We start from the raw sequence: 18,181 nt of genomic DNA on the forward strand, positions 1-18,181 counted from the left end.
TTGACACCTCCAAGGTCATGTGGCCGGCATGACTGCATGGCGCGCCGTTACCTTTCCGCCATAGCGGTACCTATTGATTGGCATGTTTTCGAAGTGCTAGGTTGGCAGAAGCTGGAACTAACAGCGGGCGCTCACTCCACTCCCGGAATTTGAACCTGGGACCTTTCAGTCTGCAAGTTCAGCAGCTCAGTGCTTTAACACACTTCTCCACCGGGGCTCCAATTAAAGCTTGCTTGATTATAAAAATCCTGGGGAGGAAATAAATTGTTGGCTATGTTCAGATTGACTCCTTTCTGTATTGGTAGTAAAGATCCTACTAGGGGGGGAAAAAGGAATTTGCAGGTTTACTTGAATTTCTGAGTTGCTGTGAGTTTTCTGAGCTGTATAGCCATGGTCCAGAAGCATTCTCTCCTGACGTTTCGCCCACATCTATGGCAGGCATCCTCAGAGGTTCGGAATTGCATGCCAGGACACTCAGCTCACCCCACATCTGCCTTTAAAACCCTCAGCTATCAGCACTTAATCAATGTGATTAATTGCAACATTTACAATTACCTCCAACAGTCAAGAGTTCTTTCTCCCACCCTGGACCTTCCACAGATATATAAACCCCACTTGCCTAGTTTCCAATATACCTCACAACCTTTGAGGATGCCTGCCATAGATGTGGGCAAACATCAGGAGAGAATGCTTCTGGGACATGGCCATACAGTTCGGAAAACTCACAGCAACCCAGTGATTCCTGCCATGAAAGCCTTCGACAATACTTGAATTTCGCCTTGAATTTCATATGGAACCCAAACACATTCCACTCTGAATCAGGACAGTTTCTGACTAATTCTAACTCATTTTTTTATTTCGTGTCAAAAGCATTGCATACATAATAAGTAAGTTTAAAGGTGATAAAATAAGAGTCACAAGCAGCTAAAATAAAGGAGTCATAAGTCCCCTCGGGTGAGGAGGGAGGGGTACAAATGCTGTAAATAAGTGAATTTCGGACACGACTAGACTTAATATCAGGTGAAATCCTTTACCTTTACCTCATTTCCAAAATATCTTATTATGAACATACAGGAAAATATAGGTACAGTATTCCAAAAATTCAGAACACTTCGGATCTCAAGATACTCGTAAGAGAAACTGGAAGCTGCTACGGAGCTACGGAGGGAGCGCCGGGACAAATTGGAAACTATAGTGTTGCGGTCCTTCTTTCTACGTCACGAGAGAGCGCAGAAGCGAGTACGCATGCTCAGTGGTCCCTGTTGGCACATACTGTATATAGGGTTCTCTTTTCCTCCCGCTCTCGAATTTGAGTTCTCAGAGTTACGCATGCGCGGTGAGTGAGGCGCTGGGTCCTTGGTCTTCAAGCGGAGGGCGTACGGCGCTCCCGTTGTTTGGCCGGCGGAAGATGGAACGGGCGGCCAGCAAGGACTGGAAGGCAGCACCGCGGCTTCTCCCCTCCGCCGCCCGCCCCTCCCCTCCGGCCTGCGGTGAGTGAGAGAGAGGACGAGCCCCCACGCCCCTTAGCCGCGTCCTCACGTGACGCCGAGACCTGCAAATCCCTCTAGGGCGAGGAGGGTGGGCTACTCCTTAGGCCTTGCAGGAAGATTCCCCATGACAAGTCTCTAGTTCAGGCATGGGCGAACTTGGGCCCTCAAGGTGTTTTAAGCGGCTGAGGGGGAAAAGGAAGGGGCCTGAGTCTGTCTCAGGAATGGTAGGAGCTGAAGTCCAAAACACCTTGAGGGCCCAAGTTTTCCCATGCCTGCTTTAGGTGCTTCCCCATTTAGAATTAACGTAGTTTGACGACACTTTAAGTGTCAGAGCTTAAGGCTATGGAATCCTCGCAGCTGTCATTTAATGAGGCACCAGCATTCATTCATTGCCAGAGAAGGATAAAGCCCTGTTCAAACTATAACTCCCAGGATTCCATAGCAGTTAAGGGGGCATCAAACAGCACTCATTCTCCAGTGTAGATGCACGCTTGTAAGGGTGTCTTGTGTGAATGTTTTCCATTGGAAAACCAGTCACACTGCTAAAATCCTGGCCTTGTCGTCTCTAAGAGGATGTCACATCATCTTAAGCCCTCCTTTACTGGTACCATTTCCCCACTTATACGCATATATACATACATACACATATGCTTATATTCATACCTATATTACACCTAAACATTATAATTTCTCCAGCAATGTAGGGCATAGACATCCTGTGATAATGCGACATGTCTCATTAAGGTCCACTTCCATTGTCAGATGTATTCCACACTGGGCAGGCTTACTCAGCAGCAGAGTAGCAAAGCGCAAGGGCAGATGTCTTCCCAGTGTCTGGTTGTGATCCCCAGGTAGTGCCAGTTAGCTTTCATATGATATTAATTCTAGTGTCCACTTTTTGCTTGATAGTCAAGCAGTGCTTCTTGTAAGTCATTGCATGGTCCAGGGTAACTCCCAAGTATTTTGGTGTGCTGCAATGCTCCAGTAGAGTTCCTTCCCAGATAATCCTTAGAGCTCAAGATGCTTGTCTGTTCTTAAGATGAAAAGCACACATCTGTGTTTTAGATGGATTAGGAATCAGCTGGTTTTCCCTGCAATAGGCAGTAATAGCACCTAAAGCTTCAGACAGCTCCTGTTCAACCATGTCAAAGCTCCCTGTTTGGGCAGTGATGGAACGATCGTCAGCATAGATTACACTCTCTGTCCTTTCTGGGTCTACACCCCGCACCACTGGAGAAATTATACTGTTTAGCCACTATTGCATCACCTGACATACGCTGGGAAGTAGTAGCCAGTAATGAAAGGACCAAGACAATGGCACCTCTGGCCCATCCCGTTCAGATATCAGTCAGCAAGCCAATGCCTTAAATCAAGAAATAGTTTTCTAAGATTTTCAGAGACACTCTCTGGAACACCTCAGCAAGCAAGAGTCCAAAGTGACAGGCTAAAACTCGAAACATCAATTCATGGCTGATACTGAATGAGAGACTCCCTTCTGGGCTCACAGAAGACTGGGTGACTTGGAAGGTGCTGAACAGACTGTGCTCTAACACCACGAGATGAGGAGCCAAACTTAAGAAATGGGGCCACAAAGTGGAGTCCACAGCATGCGAGTGCTTCTTATAGCAACACTAGAGGCACTTCACGTGGCCAACTACTGCTCAAAAGACATTTAGTATAATGCCAAGTTCTTAAACTTTGTTTGTGTTTTTAAATACATTACAACTGTACCCTTGGATCCCTTCTGACACGACAAATAAATACCTATACATACACACACACACACATATACATATACACATATGCACACACACACACATATGCCCAAATATATACACATATTTACATACATACACATGTGTACACATACACACACACGTGTACTCATATGCTTATTATATATACACACATATACACATACTCATACAGAAAGAAGACAGAGCTTTGTGGTTGGTAATTGCCTTTAAGACGACTTACGGACACCCCATGAATGAGAGACCGACTAACCACCCTATCATCAGCAGCCCTCCTCAGATCTTGCAGACTCAGGGCTGTGGTTTCTTTGGCTGAGGCCATTCATCTGGAATGTGACCTTCCTCTTTTCCATGTTCATTGTTACTGTGTGCCTTCAAGTTATTTCCAACTTATGGCGATCCCAAGGGGTTTTCTGGTGCTGAGAGAGTGACTCACTCAAAAGATGCTGGGGTTTCCCAAGGTGGAGCAGAGATTGAACCCTGGTCTACAGACTCATAGCCTAGTACTCAAACCACCACTACGCCTTCTATCTTGCCAAGCGTTATTGCTTTTTCTAGCGGGTCATTGTTTTCTCATTATAAGTTTGACAGTCTCCATTTAGCCATCTTGGCTTCAGGTTTCATTTGCTCTAGAACCCATTTACTGGTCTCTTCAGAAGTCTACAGTATCTGAAGAACTCCTCTCCAACACCACATTTCAAATAAAGTGGTTATCTTCCTATCTGCTTTCTCCACTGTCCAGCTTTCGCAACCGTACATATTCATAGAAATTGGAAATATGATGACATGGACAATTCTATAAATACCACCCCATTTCTTCTTTTATTTTCAGTTCCTGAGTAAGACACTGCATAATGATCTTACTTAGAATTTCTCATTCCCATCTATTTTAGCTTGTTCACCCCAAGTATTGCATTGTTTACACCAGGGGTCCTCAAACTTTTAAAGCAGAGGGCCGGTCCACAATCCTTCAGACTGTTGAGGGGCCGAATTATCACTTGGGGAAAAAAACCAAACCAATTCCTATGCACACTGCACATATCTTATATGTAGTGCAAAACAACAACAATACCAATGAAAAAACAATACAATATTTAAAAATGAAAATAATTTTAACCAACATAAACCTATCAGGATTTCAATAGGAAGTGTGGGCCTCCTTCTGGCCAATGATATAGTCAGGTTAATTAGGATTGTTGTTGTTGTGTGTCTTAATTAGGATTGTTGTTGTTGTGTGTTGTTGTGTGTCTTTGGGTGACCCTAAGTCCAAAATTATTTATTTATTCATTTACTACATTTATTTACTACATTTATATCCCACCCTTCTCACCCTGAAGGGGACTCTGAGCAGCTGTATGCACATACAATATATTATATTATTAGCATAGCACAATATTAGCATTATATGTTACTATTGAACTATACCACTATACTGTAATATTATATGTAATATATATCATACAATTAATATTATTATATATTACTAGTATTATATTGTATAACATTATATTATTATCAATATTATATGTGTATACAATATATTATTTAAAATGATATAAAATATTATATGATAAAACTGAGGGCGGGGGCCAGGTAAATTACCTTGGAGGGCCGCATCCGGCCCCCGGGCCTTAGTTTGGGGACCCCTGGTTTACACCTTCCATTTAAAAAAAATTCCTGTCTCTAGTTTTCCCTTCTCACAATCGTTGTTCCCATATGTGTTTATAGCTTCGGACTTTCCTTTAGAGTCTGAGTACATCAAAAGCTAAACATCTTTTTGACTTGAGCCCATTTGAATCATTAGCCACAGCAGTACTCATGGTTGTCCTCAGTTGTAACACATTCTCTCAGAAGTCAGAGTCCCAGCTTCAAAAGAAGGCAAAGGCAATTCCTATCTGACTAAATCTTGCCAAGACAGTCACCTGCTAAGCTTCCATAAGCCAGAAACTACTTGAAGGCACACAACAATAGCTTATGGGGACCTAAGCCTTTCCTTTTTGTGTCACTGACCCTAACAATATAAACAATATAAACAGGGTCTTCCAACAGAAAATGATGAGAGTCATATAAGTTCAACAGAAGCATTTCTTTGTGAGAGAAAGGCATTTATTTATTTATTTCCATCATTTCTATGCCGCCCTTCTCACCCGAAGGGACTCAGGGCGGCTCACAATCTGGCAAAATCCAATGCCGATATACTGTACAAAAGATAAAACATAAGCAATTAAAACAATCAATTTAGCATAATACAAGAAATACATTTAAAACATTACGTTTTTTCAGTAAGTTCTAAGTTATATGGTGTGGTGATGTGGGTATATGATGGAGGACTGTTGAATGATGGACCTTATGATTTATCCTGAATACTTCTTCATACAGGAAATGGTCAGCAGCTCTATGAATGCCCAATATGCCAGCTCATTTGCACAGATTACCCAGTTCTACAAGAACACGTTGAACTCCATTTGGAGGAATGCAGCTTTTTAGAAGGTAACTATAAAAGGATTTGCAAAGAGAATTATTCTTTTTCTACTGATTGGAAATGTTTGTTAGAATTGACAAGGCGTTGGATCCTACACAAGTATATGCTTTTCTTGACTTTTTCACTGTCATGCCAGTGGAAGAGGAAATCTTCATATGTCATGACATATGTCTCAAGTTTAGGGGTGGGGGGTGGGAAAATGACCTTGGAGGCTTAGTTTGGTGACCCCTGGTTTAAAGCATTTGTTATTGTAGGTGCCCAGGGGTGAAAAGCTGAATATCCTGAAATAGGTTGCTAATGAGTCTAATGAGTGAGAAAACTTAGCTCTGACCCAAGAATGGAGAGAAATCTCCCCTTCCTCTGTTTACCCCAGTGTAATCTGCAGTGGTTCCAAACATTTTGGGGGCGGGGGTCCTCTGTGGAAATCATGCAAAATCTAGGGAGGAAATGAAGAGGATTTTTATTTTATTTATTTATTTACATCACTTTTACCCCGCCTTTCTCTCCGAAGAGACTCAAAGTGGCTTTCCGTAAATGGCAAAAATTCAATACCTAAAAACAATGTAAAAACAACAATTCATATAAAACAATCTACAAACAACAGTTCATATAAAACAGATACCATTATAAAATAAAATCACATTATATAAAATTTTAAGAATGTCCAAGAGTAAAATCCATTCATCCAGAATCCTCAAGTCTTCGTACGGGTCATGTAAAGTCCATGTTCTCATTCATTAACAGCTTGTGTGCACAACCATGTCTTTAAGGCTTTCCTGAAGCCTAGGAGAGTTGGTATCTGCCTTATGTTGCTGGGGAGGGTGTTCCACAGCCGAGGAGCCACCACCGAGAAGGCCCTGTCCCTCGTTCCCACCAGCCTTACCTGCGAGGCTGGTGGGACCGAGAGCAGGGCCTCCCCCGATGATTTAAGAGTTCTAGAAGGCTCATAGGGGGAGATACATTCAGACAGGTAAGATGGGCCAGAACCATTTAGGGCTTTGTAGGTCAAAACCAGCACTTTGAATTGGGCTCGGTATCATATCGGCAGCCAGTGGAGCTGACTCAGCATGGGAGTAGTACGCTCCCTGTAAGCCGCTCCTGTTATTAGTCTAGCTGCCGCCCATTGTACTAGTTGGAGCATCCGAGCCGTCTTCAAAGGCAGCCCCACGTAAAGCAGTAGTCCAAACGAGCTGTAACCAGAGTGTGGACCACCGTGGCCAAGTCAGACCTCCCAAGGTATGGGCGCAGCTGCATTGGTTCATGGTACAGACTATCTCTTATGTCCTGGGGTGGAGTTAGCGCTTTCCCTTCTTCAGTGAATAGCCCTCTACTTGTCCATAGGTCATATCAAAATCCATAATTTTGACCCCAAAACCTGCCCTCAACAAAAAATGACAGTGACTTACACAAATATATGGTAATTGTTTAAGAAATACAACCAGAAAATGTGGTTTTAATCTGTCATTGAGCAACAACTAATTTAAACTGAATTAATCAGTTCTGCCTGGATCATGCAAAAGTAATGTACATTGCTGCAGTTCTGTGAATTAACAAGATATGTACTATTTATTCCTGAGTAAACATGAATATGATTATACTGCAAGCTTAGAGCAGTACACTACTGAGATGTGTTGAAATATTTGGGGGATAATTAGATTATCTAACATTTTCCAAGATGGTGAATTGTTTCTATTTTTTTTTTAATGTGGCTTAACAATAGGAAGAAACTTGGGTGACTTGGAATTGGCACAACAGCTGCAGAATGAGGAAGACAGGCAAAGAAAAGAAGAAACAGCAAGACAAGAAAGACAAGAGTTTCAAAAGCTACAGGTAAGATGTTGGGGATCTTACAGTTAACATTTCTGCCATCGTACTTTATTAATGAATCTAGATAAACACGCAAAAAGTGCCATAAAATATATGGTAAATGTGCACACTTGTATCTAGTAAACACTTTTGCTTGGCACAAATATATGTTGTGTCGTTGTTTCAGGCTTGTCCCTGTTGTGAGCCGCCTCGAGTCCCTTCGGGGAGATGGGGTGGAATATAAAAATAAAGTATTATTATTATTATTATTATTATTATTATTATTATTATTATTATTATTATTATGTAATATGAACAGATTGAGCAGAGAGGTTTTTTTTCCTTTCATCAAGATCTGTTTTATAAATTGCTGTATTGCAGTTTCGTTTCTTCAGCATTCCATCAGTAGCAGTTCCTCTTGCTGCATACTTGTCAATATGCACAAGGCTGAATGGATTGCGACCAAACATCCTGTTTGGTTTCATTTAATACATATAAGTATTTCCTGTCCCTGTTATCTGTGTGCAGCTGTTATGCTCAATTTCTGTTGCTGGCTCTTCAGGAAATGATAGTAAGTTGCAACCCTCCCACATTTCTCACTGCCTCCCCTTTTTTTCACCAAAGAGTCATTACAGCTATTTCCCACAAGGTGGAATCACTACACAGTACCTCTGTTTGGAAGCACCTGAGTCTTGCTTTATGAGCAATGGAGTACAGTACTTAGTCTAGTAAAGTATCATCCACTGGGTTATAGTAGTTATGTGGTTACAACCAACAGCCAAAATAAAGTTGGTTACTCCTACTGCTTTAGATAACACTTGCCTTTAGTCTCAAGTTTTGTTTTGTAATGAAGGAGGTATGGTGGGCCTGGCTCATGAAGATCCCGCTTTACAAAGCTGTGTCATGTTCCAGACTTCCCATATCCAACTTTCTGCATCAGATTATGGTCAGCTCTGATTTATAATATTGCTCAGGCAACTAGTTTCTCTCTAATCAATTCACATTTCTCTTTGACAGAAACAGTATGGGTTGGATGGCTCTGGAGGATACAAGCAACAGTCACTAAAGAACATGGAAAAAGATGTGGCTTTGGGAAGAATGCAACCATCTGAATATCACACAAAGAAAGTTGATATGATGGAATCTTTGGCTTTTGGCATTGATGATGGAAAGACGAAGACTTCAGGTCAGTAACTATAACATGAGGCCTAAATGTGATATCTAAAAATAATTATGGTTCAATGCGAGATGGACAACTTTTGTTGTTATGGGGTCACAGTGTTCCCCAGGGTGCATAGAAGGCTGCATGCATCCCCAAAATGTTTATATTCTTCTTGGCCCTTTTTGGATCATTCATTAATCTTGCTCTAATTGCAGATTCCTTTCAACAACAATGGGGTGAATTGCAGCCCTCCAGAGCAGGGGTCCCCAAACTAAGACCCGCGGGCCACATGTGGCCCGCCAAAGCCATTTATCCCCCCCCCCCCGGGGGTTACTCGTTCTGGGTGGGGTACGGGCAGCCAAGAGGAGGAAGGCTGCCGCCGCTGCTGCTGCTTCTGAAGGCTGTTGGCAGCGAGTGGGCGGGCAGGCGGGGGGGGGGGACTTCAGGAGCCCCCTCGTGTTCTTCTCCTTTCCTTCCTTCCTCTTCTTCTGAAGTAGCAGGCAGGGGAAGGACGTTAGGAGCCTGTGTGTCGTGTCGTCCTTCTCCTCTTCCTCTCCTTCCCTCTCTTCCAAAGTGGTAACATGACTGCAGGCTGGGTGGCGTACTTTCCTCTCCTTCCTTCTTTTCTTCCAAAGCAGTGCTTTCACCATGGCTTTGGATGAGGAAGAAGACCACGCGATGTCTCTTTTGCCCATTTGGAAGAGGAGAGGAAAAACAGGAGACCGGTGAGCAGGCTCCTAAATTCTCTCCCCCGCCCATGCTTTGGTAGTAGAGGAAGGAAGGAGAGCTGGGTCCTAAAGTCCCTCACCCTACGCTGCTTCAGTAATAAAGACAAACATTATTTTTGAAGGCTTTCATTCGTGGAATCACTGTGTTGCTGTGAGTTTTCCAGGCTGTATGGCTATGCTCCAGAAGCATTCTCTCCTGACATTTCACCCACATCTATGCCAGGCATCCTTAGAGGCTGTGAGGTCTGTTGGAAACTAGGCAAGTGAGGTTTATATATCTGTGAAAGCCTCTGGTGCCTGGGATTCCTTGGCAGACCTTTGGGGATTGATTGGGGAAGGGTCTTCTTTTTGGACTGCCATTCCCAGAATCCCCCAACCAGCTGTGCACCTTTTTGAGCAGTTCTAATCTACAGCATTGAGGGGAAAGATCTGCATGTATGGACTTATGGCAACCCTATATATTTCATAGGGTTCCTTAGGCTAGGAATCCCTTGTGTACAAAGCAAACATTTCTCTTTTGAGTTGTGGAAAGCTTTCATGGCCAGAATCACTGGGTTGCTGTGAGTTTTCCAGGCTGCATGGGCATGTTCCAGAAGCATTCTTTCCTGACATTCGCCCACATCTATGCCAGGCATCCTCAGAGGCTGTGAGGTCTGTTGGAAACTAGGCAAGGAAGGTTTATATATCTGTGAAAGGTCCAGGGTGGGAGAAATAACTCTTCTCTGTTAGAGGCCAGTGAGAATGTTGCAATTAATCACCTTGATTAATATTGAAAAGCCTTGCAGCTTCAAGGCCTGGCTGCTTCCTGCTTGGGGGAACAAATATGGAACCAGACGTTGAGCATCTTATTAGCCAAAAGCAGTGTCATAAGATATGTGCATAGGAATTTGTTTATGGTTTTTTTTAACTATAGTCCGGCCCTCCAACGGTCTGAGGGACAGTGAACTGGCCCCCGGTTTAAAAAGTTTGTGGACCCCTGCTCCAGAGGTTATTGGAAAACAACTCTTTTCAGCCTTCGCAGTTTGTTGTGATGGGAGTTGCAGTTTAGCAATTCTTGAAGAGCTGCACCACCTTTGTAGGATCCTTTCAGACAGCGCCAAAATCCGCATTTTATAACGGAGGCAAAAAATCTCGGGACCTGACAGCAGGTCCACACACAGACCTGTCAGTCCCAGGAAATGGTCCCTCACCATCCTCATAGTCTTCTTTTGAAGCAGATCAAGATGGAGGGCAGATGGGAGACATCCGGCCAAAGTTTTTTTAAAAATTCACTCCGTTATGCACTTGACCTCGTATGCGCTCATGTGAATATCTTAAAGTAAACACAAGCAGATTCTCATGTGTGCATATGAGGTCCAGTATATAATGGAGTGGTTTTAAAAAAAAATTCTGTCCGATCTCTCTTTTTCCCAATTGTTAATTCAAGCTCTCTTTAATATTATAAAGTTGAAAAGACTTTCAGAGTTCTAATTGCTTTCCCATTTTGCTTCCTTTGAGCCACCTGTGTGTCCGTGGCCCAATCATCTGTTTCAGGCCTTTAAAAAGCGCACGTGTGCTGGATCAGTCCACATGGAAGGGAAGGAAAGTGCCTGTTTTGCGTGACTGCAAGGTTATACGGTCATGAGGAGGTACACATTTTTGGGTGGAATCAGGTTTTAAGTACAGCTTTTTAACAAATGCTTTTTAGCTGTTAATCTGATTTCGCCCACACTTTGGCTAAATGTTGTTTAGCCATCCCACCCCCCTTTTAGCCCGGTTAATTGCAGATTTTTGGCCATGTGTATAAGGGCTCCCAGTCTTATTTGGAGCAAACCCTGAGACTATTTGCCCGAAGTAATATACTGCACTCACAGCTGAAGAGTACACTAATGTCTCCAAAGTTAACATCTTAACGGGTTATCCAGTAAATCATGCTGGCTCTGTGCTCTCTTCAGAATCCAGGAATTTCTTGTTGCCTAGAATATTTGTTCCATCTTTCTTCATCATATAAGCCGTGTGACAACTGTTGTATTATAACCAGTGTCTCTTTCTCCCCCTCTCCCTGCACTTTCTTTTCATCACTTAGGAATTACTGAAGCATTATTTCAGTACTACCAGAATGAATGTAAAGACATAAAACATGTATGGCTTTCCACAGGAGTGGATCACTTCCACTTTTGTTCTGGAGACAAAGGCTGGGGTTGTGGTTACAGGAACTTTCAAATGTTGCTTTCTTCTCTCTTGAGAAACAGCATCTATAAAGACTACTTAAAAGGTTTGTATTTTAAAACATTGCATTGCCGGTGCCACATTTGCCAGTGGCACCGGCACTGTATAATGTACTCTGTTGTTGGCGTATACTGCATTCTCATCTTTATCTCTGTGCAATGTGATCTGAATAATAAGCAGGTTTAATGCAGGACTCAATTGACCAGTTTTGTTGATTTATAAGGACTCAAGGCGGCTTACAAAAATTGGCAAAATTTAATGCCCAAAATACAATTATAAAAACAAAACAATAACAGATCTATTAATAACATTGTTAAAACACATTATAAAACCTTAAAAACGTATATATAATTAATTCCATTCGTCCGAGATCCTCATTCTACATCCTTAAATCAGTCCATGTCAACTTTGTCATTTACTCATCAAAAGCTTGGGCACATAACCATGTTTTCACGGCCCTTCTGAATCCCAGCAGGGTAGGAGCCTGTCGGATATCTCCAGGGAGGGCGTTCCACAGCCGGGGAGCCACCACTGAGAAGGCCCTGTCCCTCGTTCCCACCAGCCATGCCTGTGCGACAGGTGGGACTGAGAGCAGGGCCTCTCCAGATGATCTTAGTGATCTTACTGGTTCATAGGAGGAGATACGTTCGGACAAGTAGATTGGGCCAGAACCGTTTAGGGCTTTATAGGTCAAGACCACCACTTTGAATTGGGCTCGGTAGCATATCGGCAGCCAGTGGAGCTGGCTTAGCAGGGGGGTTGTGCGCTCCCTGTACGCTGCCCCAGTTATTAATCTGGCTGCTGCCCGTTATGCTAGTTGGAGCTTCCGGGCCGTCTTCAAAGGCAACCCCACGTAGAGCGCGTTGCAGTAGTCCAAACGAGCTGTAACCAGAGCGTGGACCACCATGGCCAAGTCAGACCTCCCAAGGAACGGGCGCAGCTGGCACACAAGACGGAGTTGTGCGAAGGCTCCCCTGGCCACCGCCGAGACCTGGGGCTCCAGGCTCAGCGATGAGTCCAGGAGGACCCCCAGATATTGATGAACCAACCTATGATATTGATGAACCAACCTTAAGTTAACAATAGAGTAGTACTATTGCACGTTAACGGCTAATTTAAAGTCATTCAGAACAGTAACAATCTACTTTATCTAAGATGGCTAGTTTATGTTGATAAGAGATAAGGTTTATGACTCCATGATTTGGGAGGGAGGAGTGGAAGGAAGTGGTAGAGGGAGATAAGTTTTTTAAAAAATTACAATATGTACCTCTATTGGAAGAAAGAATCATAGAAGATAGAAAACACCTGTACTGATCTGTGTCGTTTCAGGCTGCCAGCAGATGCTCATACGTGCAAGTTCCCCCACATACACACCTAGATTTCTATGGGAAGAAAGTAACCATACATTGTAGAACCAGTTTTGCTACAACGTAGCTTTCAAATTTGTATGACAGAATATTGCATGAACATTATGTGTATCATTTTGATATGAAAACTGTCCAACTAGTTCATTTCACCCAGGGGTGTGTACTCTGGCTTCAAGCTCATAAATAAAATGGCACAGGCCATTTTGTGCCTGCAGTGAGGTATAGGGAATATTGATTTCTTATTTTTGTTTGCTGTGGTTCATGGCTGAAATTAGAATTAAACTAGGATCACACCTGGTGGCACTACACTGCCAAGCATGAAGGCTACTCTGCTTATTTATCATTAGAAATATTAATATAGCTTCAAAATTGATAATTACAATCTTAACATATATTACTTAGGTGCTAGTCTCATTAGATTCAATGGCACTGATGTCTGAATAGACATGTGTAGGGCAGCATTATTCATTGCTTTCTGGGTAGGTGCACACTTCTACTCTTTGAAAATGTTTCTTCTTGGTTAATAGGGTCTTCCCTCCTCCCATCCATCCCTGCCCAAATGCAGATTTTCTACATTATCAATTATTAGTTTTCCGTTGCTTCCATGTACTTACAACAATTTGATTCAAGGCAAGACATTTGATGGTTAATTAATGGCATCTATAAGAATGACACTATTCAGACCTTTTGAGCCACTTCAGGGCCTGATCATATTATGAGAAAATAATGATTGCAGCTTATTGCCTCCAGGAATTATTTTAGTGACTTCCACAGTTCAGACCTCAGTGATGGCTGTTGATCCTTCAAAAGTACACTTCACAAATGTGTCCATTATCTTTTTTTTAAATAGAGAACTCATCCATTCCTTGTATTCCAAAAATTCAGTCATTGATTGAAGACGCCTGGAAGGAAGGTTTTGATCCCCAAGGAGCTTCTCACTTCAACAGCAGATTACATGGTACTAGGGCATGGATAGGAGCATGTGAAATTTATTCCCTGTTAACTTCTCTCAGGCTAAAGTAAGTGTGTTATTTTAAGGGAAGTAAGTTTCTGGAAACCTCCTCATTCCCATTCTTGTAATCTTTCAATTAAAAACAAAGAAAATGAAAAATCACAGCTTTATACTTGCTCATCTGTTCTGCATGTGAAGAATAGCTGCTACTGGCAGTAGCAAAATGTTCACTTGTGAATGCATTTTTTTCTTTTCAAGAACTACATTTTAATTCAAGGTTGGTAATAATTATAATTAAGCTGATAAAAGAAATATTAAGTGGGAAAACCGTTTTGAAAGGTGACTTCAGGAGACAAGATTGCCTGGATTTTGGATTTCGGCCTTGGAGGTACCAAAGCTACAAGTTAAGGGAAGACTTTCTGTGACTATAAACAAATGAGAAATGGCTCTCATGGGTTACGTATTAGAGATATAAAAATTAGCAACCTAAGACATAGATGGATTTCTTTAAAAGATATTAAAAATCTCCATGAATTATCTTACAGGTCTCAGATCATTGACTTTCACCAGCCAACTGGCCCTTCAGGAACTCATCCTCGTTTGTTTGAGTGGATATTGAATTATTATTCTTCAGACAAGGAGAACAGTGCAAAAGTAGTGTGTTCCTCCCGGCCACCTATCTACCTCCAGCACCAAGGTTGGTTTCAGCTTCCTACTTTGTTCTTTTATAAAACATACCTGGATATAATATTACATTCCTGTTCTATATCTATTTCCTTTTTATGTACCATATGAGTTCATATATCATTACAGAAGTGGGGAAGAACTTGTAATCCTTTGGTGTGGTTGTAGGCATTAATGAATGAATGCTTGATTTGGGATTCCTCTGTTGCTCTCTTATTTCAATAAGATTCATTTAAACTTGGTTTGACCTCTAGTGAAGCCATGTATCCAGTTAAAAACTGAACATCTTATGTTGTTGAAAGTAGCTTAATGTGTCCACTTCTGAAAACAGATCCTGTAAAAATGAAAGCTATAGAATAATGAGTATAGCAGTAGGTAATGTAAGATATTAGTATGCTATCCCTTGCTACCCATTTTCTTGGAGTGGAGGTTGAAGATAATGCCTTTTATAGCAGAATAATCTAAGGGAACAGCTAACTATGTCAGCTTTTTCTCCAGTATGTCCATACCATGCTTTTCTTGTAAGTGTTCTATAATAATAATAATAATAATAATAATAATAATAATAATAATAACTTTATTCTTATACCCCCGCCCCATCTCCCCGAAGGGACTCGGGGCGGCTTACATGGGGCTTTGCCCAACGCAACAGTACAAAATCAAAACAAAAACAATAGACAAATCAGCAACCATAAAAACATCAGCATAAGAAAAACAGTCATAAAAAGTCGATACACAGAATAATATTAAAATCATGAATTGGATCAAAAGATCTGGGCCAAAGTGCGGAAAAAATATCAAGTCATCAGGGAGGGGTCTATATAGACATATTCGGCTGGAGTTAGATTTTTAAAGTACAAAAATTCAACGTAAGAACAAACTTACCAAACCTATCTTGTTCGTAACTTGGGGACTGCCTGTACAGGCATCCATCCATCTATCTAATGTCTTATGGGAAATATAATTTTTTTCAATAAAATCTTGTCCTGAGTGTTCGCTTTTTGTTTTCATGTTTTCTGTGTGGGGCGGCAGATGAGTAATGCAAAATTACCTTGTAGTATACTCCTGTTCCTTGTTGTAAAAAGGTGATAAAACTTTGCAAAGAGGGCAAGGACCATCTACTGCTGGAAGAGAGTAGTTATGCAGAGAATATGAATTTCAAACACTTTTAGAAGCTAGTGTAGGTCGATAGGATTTATAACTTAAAGCTTCCCACTCACAAAGTACAGGATGTTTGAAAAAGAACTCCCTAGGTTTAATGTGTTTTATACCTAAAACTAGGGAGTTCTTTTTCAAACACCTGTATTGCATCACCTTCCCTACCAGAATAACTTGTCATGTTGAACTTGATGTTCACAGAGGTCTGTGCAACATTTTAGGGCTTTGTTAAGAGATTTGTAGTTAAAGCACCACAGAAAAATGAATGCATTCTCTAACACAATTTGTTTCCACTTAGGCCATAGTCGTACTATTATTGGCATAGAAGAAAGGAAGAACAAGAGCTTGTGTCTACTAATATTTGATCCTGGCACCCCCTCACAAGAAATGCAGAAACTCTTAAAAGGCATTGATGGGAACAATCTCAGATCACTTCGAAGATTTGCTGGAAATTTAAAACATAATCAGTATCAAATAGTAGCCATAGATGGTGTGCTGTCAGTGGAGGAGAAAATTGTAAGTATGCTAGAAAGGAAGCTCCTAACTAAGTGGTGTGAGGAAATATAATAATGCTGCATTCTAATTCTCCTTTCCATTCATAAGGTTCGCAGGAAGGCTTCACAACTTTTCACAGCTCAAAGAATTCCTTGAAACCCTGAAGAATCCAATTGAAAAAAGTTGCAAGAGAGATTTCTGGACTGTTCACATAGACTCTTGAGCAATGTACATGCGATATTTTTAATCATTTCAAAATAAATGCTGGGGGGGGGGGAGAGAGAGACAAAGTCTCTGAGTGTGATTTCTCTCTGATACTAGATTATAAAGACTAGCATCTCAGTGCCCCAAATTACCATAATGGGGAATGCAACTTCCAACAACTTGAGGAACAAGTTTTTCAGCTCTTGGGAGCCAACTTAGATCATGTCAAAGCTACTGCTAAACATGTTTTTAAAACATGAACCAGATATATCCTGGTTTAAAACAATACAACAGCTCCTGAAAACCTTTTAGAATGAAACAACTTCTCCAATAGAAATTTTATTTTCATTGCAGAGGATTCCAAATGGGACAAGTAGACAGCAAAAACTGCAGTGGAGGTCGCATTGTTTCAGAGAACTGGAGACTGCTCATGCTAAAACACTACAAACTTATATATTAGGGATTTTTTTTTCTTTAACCCAGATATCTACCCCATAGCTGAGTCTTACTACATACGAAATAGCTAGAGGTATGAATATTGTTTTAATTATAGTAATTTTTAAAAATGAAAATGACCTTTAAAGTTATTCTGGCAACAACAAAATGAAAATATCTACTCACAAAACTTGGACATGAGGCCTAACGGTGGGGAATGGTTGGAATTAGCACTGTAAGCCACTGCAGGAGCATTTTTGGCTGAAAGGTGGGATATAAAAAAATAAATCGGTTCCCAAACTTTGGTCCTCCAGATGTTTGGGACTTCAGTTCCAAGAATTCCTGACAGTTGGCCAATTTGGTTGGGGCTTCTAGGAGTTAAGTACAAAACACCTGGAAGACCCAAGTTTAGGAACCACTGGTCTAAATAGTTTGGTTGGGACACCAGTACTTTTTTTTACCCCAGCAACTGGAAATGTAGGTAGTTCGTTGTTGAATGAGGTCTCATTCTCCTTTCATTTTGTTTTGATAACTAATGAAAGCTGAGGAGTGGGGCTCTGTTGTCCATTAATTCTATAGTGTAGAATATGCACTTTTAATTTTCACACAGCAGGCCTATTGAAAAGGTATATCTTGGTAAGAGCAGTGCCCATTGGGTCCTGGGTACCAACTATTGCTTTCAGACACTTCTTATGACATAGATCGCTTTGGGTAAACAAATGCTCAACTGGTCGGTGAGGGTGAGTTTTTAGCAACAAACCATAGTGTGAATGGAGCAAGGGGAGGATGGGTAACTGAAGGCAATAATTCAGGGTGTACACTGTGCCATGACTTACTCTTCATTATGAGATGTACAGACTGTTGTGGATCGAAGCAACAGATAGGAGTCTGCTTTTGTACTCTTCAGGCACTGCATTTCTTCCAGGCCCCTCCATCTTGAAAATAATGCACTGTGTTCTACTGACAACATTACTGATGGAAAATCCATTTTTCATTTCTTTGGCTCTAGAATCATGCTCCTTCCCAACTGCTTTTGCCCTGCTGAATTGCTGGTGTGTTTACAATGAGACATAATCTCTCTAATAGCTTAAGATACATTCAGAAACTATGTCATCTCTATTTGCTAGCAGTAGTAGCTGCTTGGGTGTTCACTGTGCCTAACACTATAATTAAAATTAGATTTTGATGTTTTGCTTCTTGTTCAAATGATAGGCTACATCTATCCTTTTCTTTTAATAGCTGCACTAATAAAAGGG

General features: G+C 41.4%; 1 protein-coding gene across 3 annotated transcripts; it reads left to right on the plus strand.

Moving 5' to 3' along the window:
- The first annotated feature begins 1,258 nt into the window (after positions 1-1,258).
- zup1 (zinc finger containing ubiquitin peptidase 1) lies at positions 1,259-18,111 on the plus strand. Of its 3 annotated transcripts, none has more exons than XM_062979661.1 (10): positions 1,259-1,490; positions 5,624-5,734; positions 7,447-7,556; positions 8,550-8,718; positions 9,330-9,419; positions 11,488-11,676; positions 13,848-14,016; positions 14,495-14,646; positions 16,090-16,307; positions 16,395-18,111. In XM_062979661.1, exons 1-10 carry the CDS (start codon positions 1,409-1,411, stop codon positions 16,440-16,442), a joined length of 1,338 nt encoding a protein of 445 aa, XP_062835731.1. In that variant the 5' UTR covers positions 1,259-1,408; the 3' UTR covers positions 16,443-18,111. The 3 variants fall into 3 exon arrangements, with proteins under 3 accessions (XP_062835731.1, XP_062835735.1, XP_062835744.1); XM_062979665.1 differs by having other exon boundaries at positions 9,333-9,419; XM_062979674.1 differs by lacking the exon at positions 9,330-9,419 and having other exon boundaries at positions 1,262-1,490.
- The last annotated feature ends 70 nt before the right edge of the window (positions 18,112-18,181 follow it).

The sequence above is a fragment of the Anolis carolinensis genome, chromosome 1, assembly GCF_035594765.1.
Source record: "Anolis carolinensis isolate JA03-04 chromosome 1, rAnoCar3.1.pri, whole genome shotgun sequence".
NCBI lineage: Eukaryota > Metazoa > Chordata > Lepidosauria > Squamata > Dactyloidae > Anolis > Anolis carolinensis.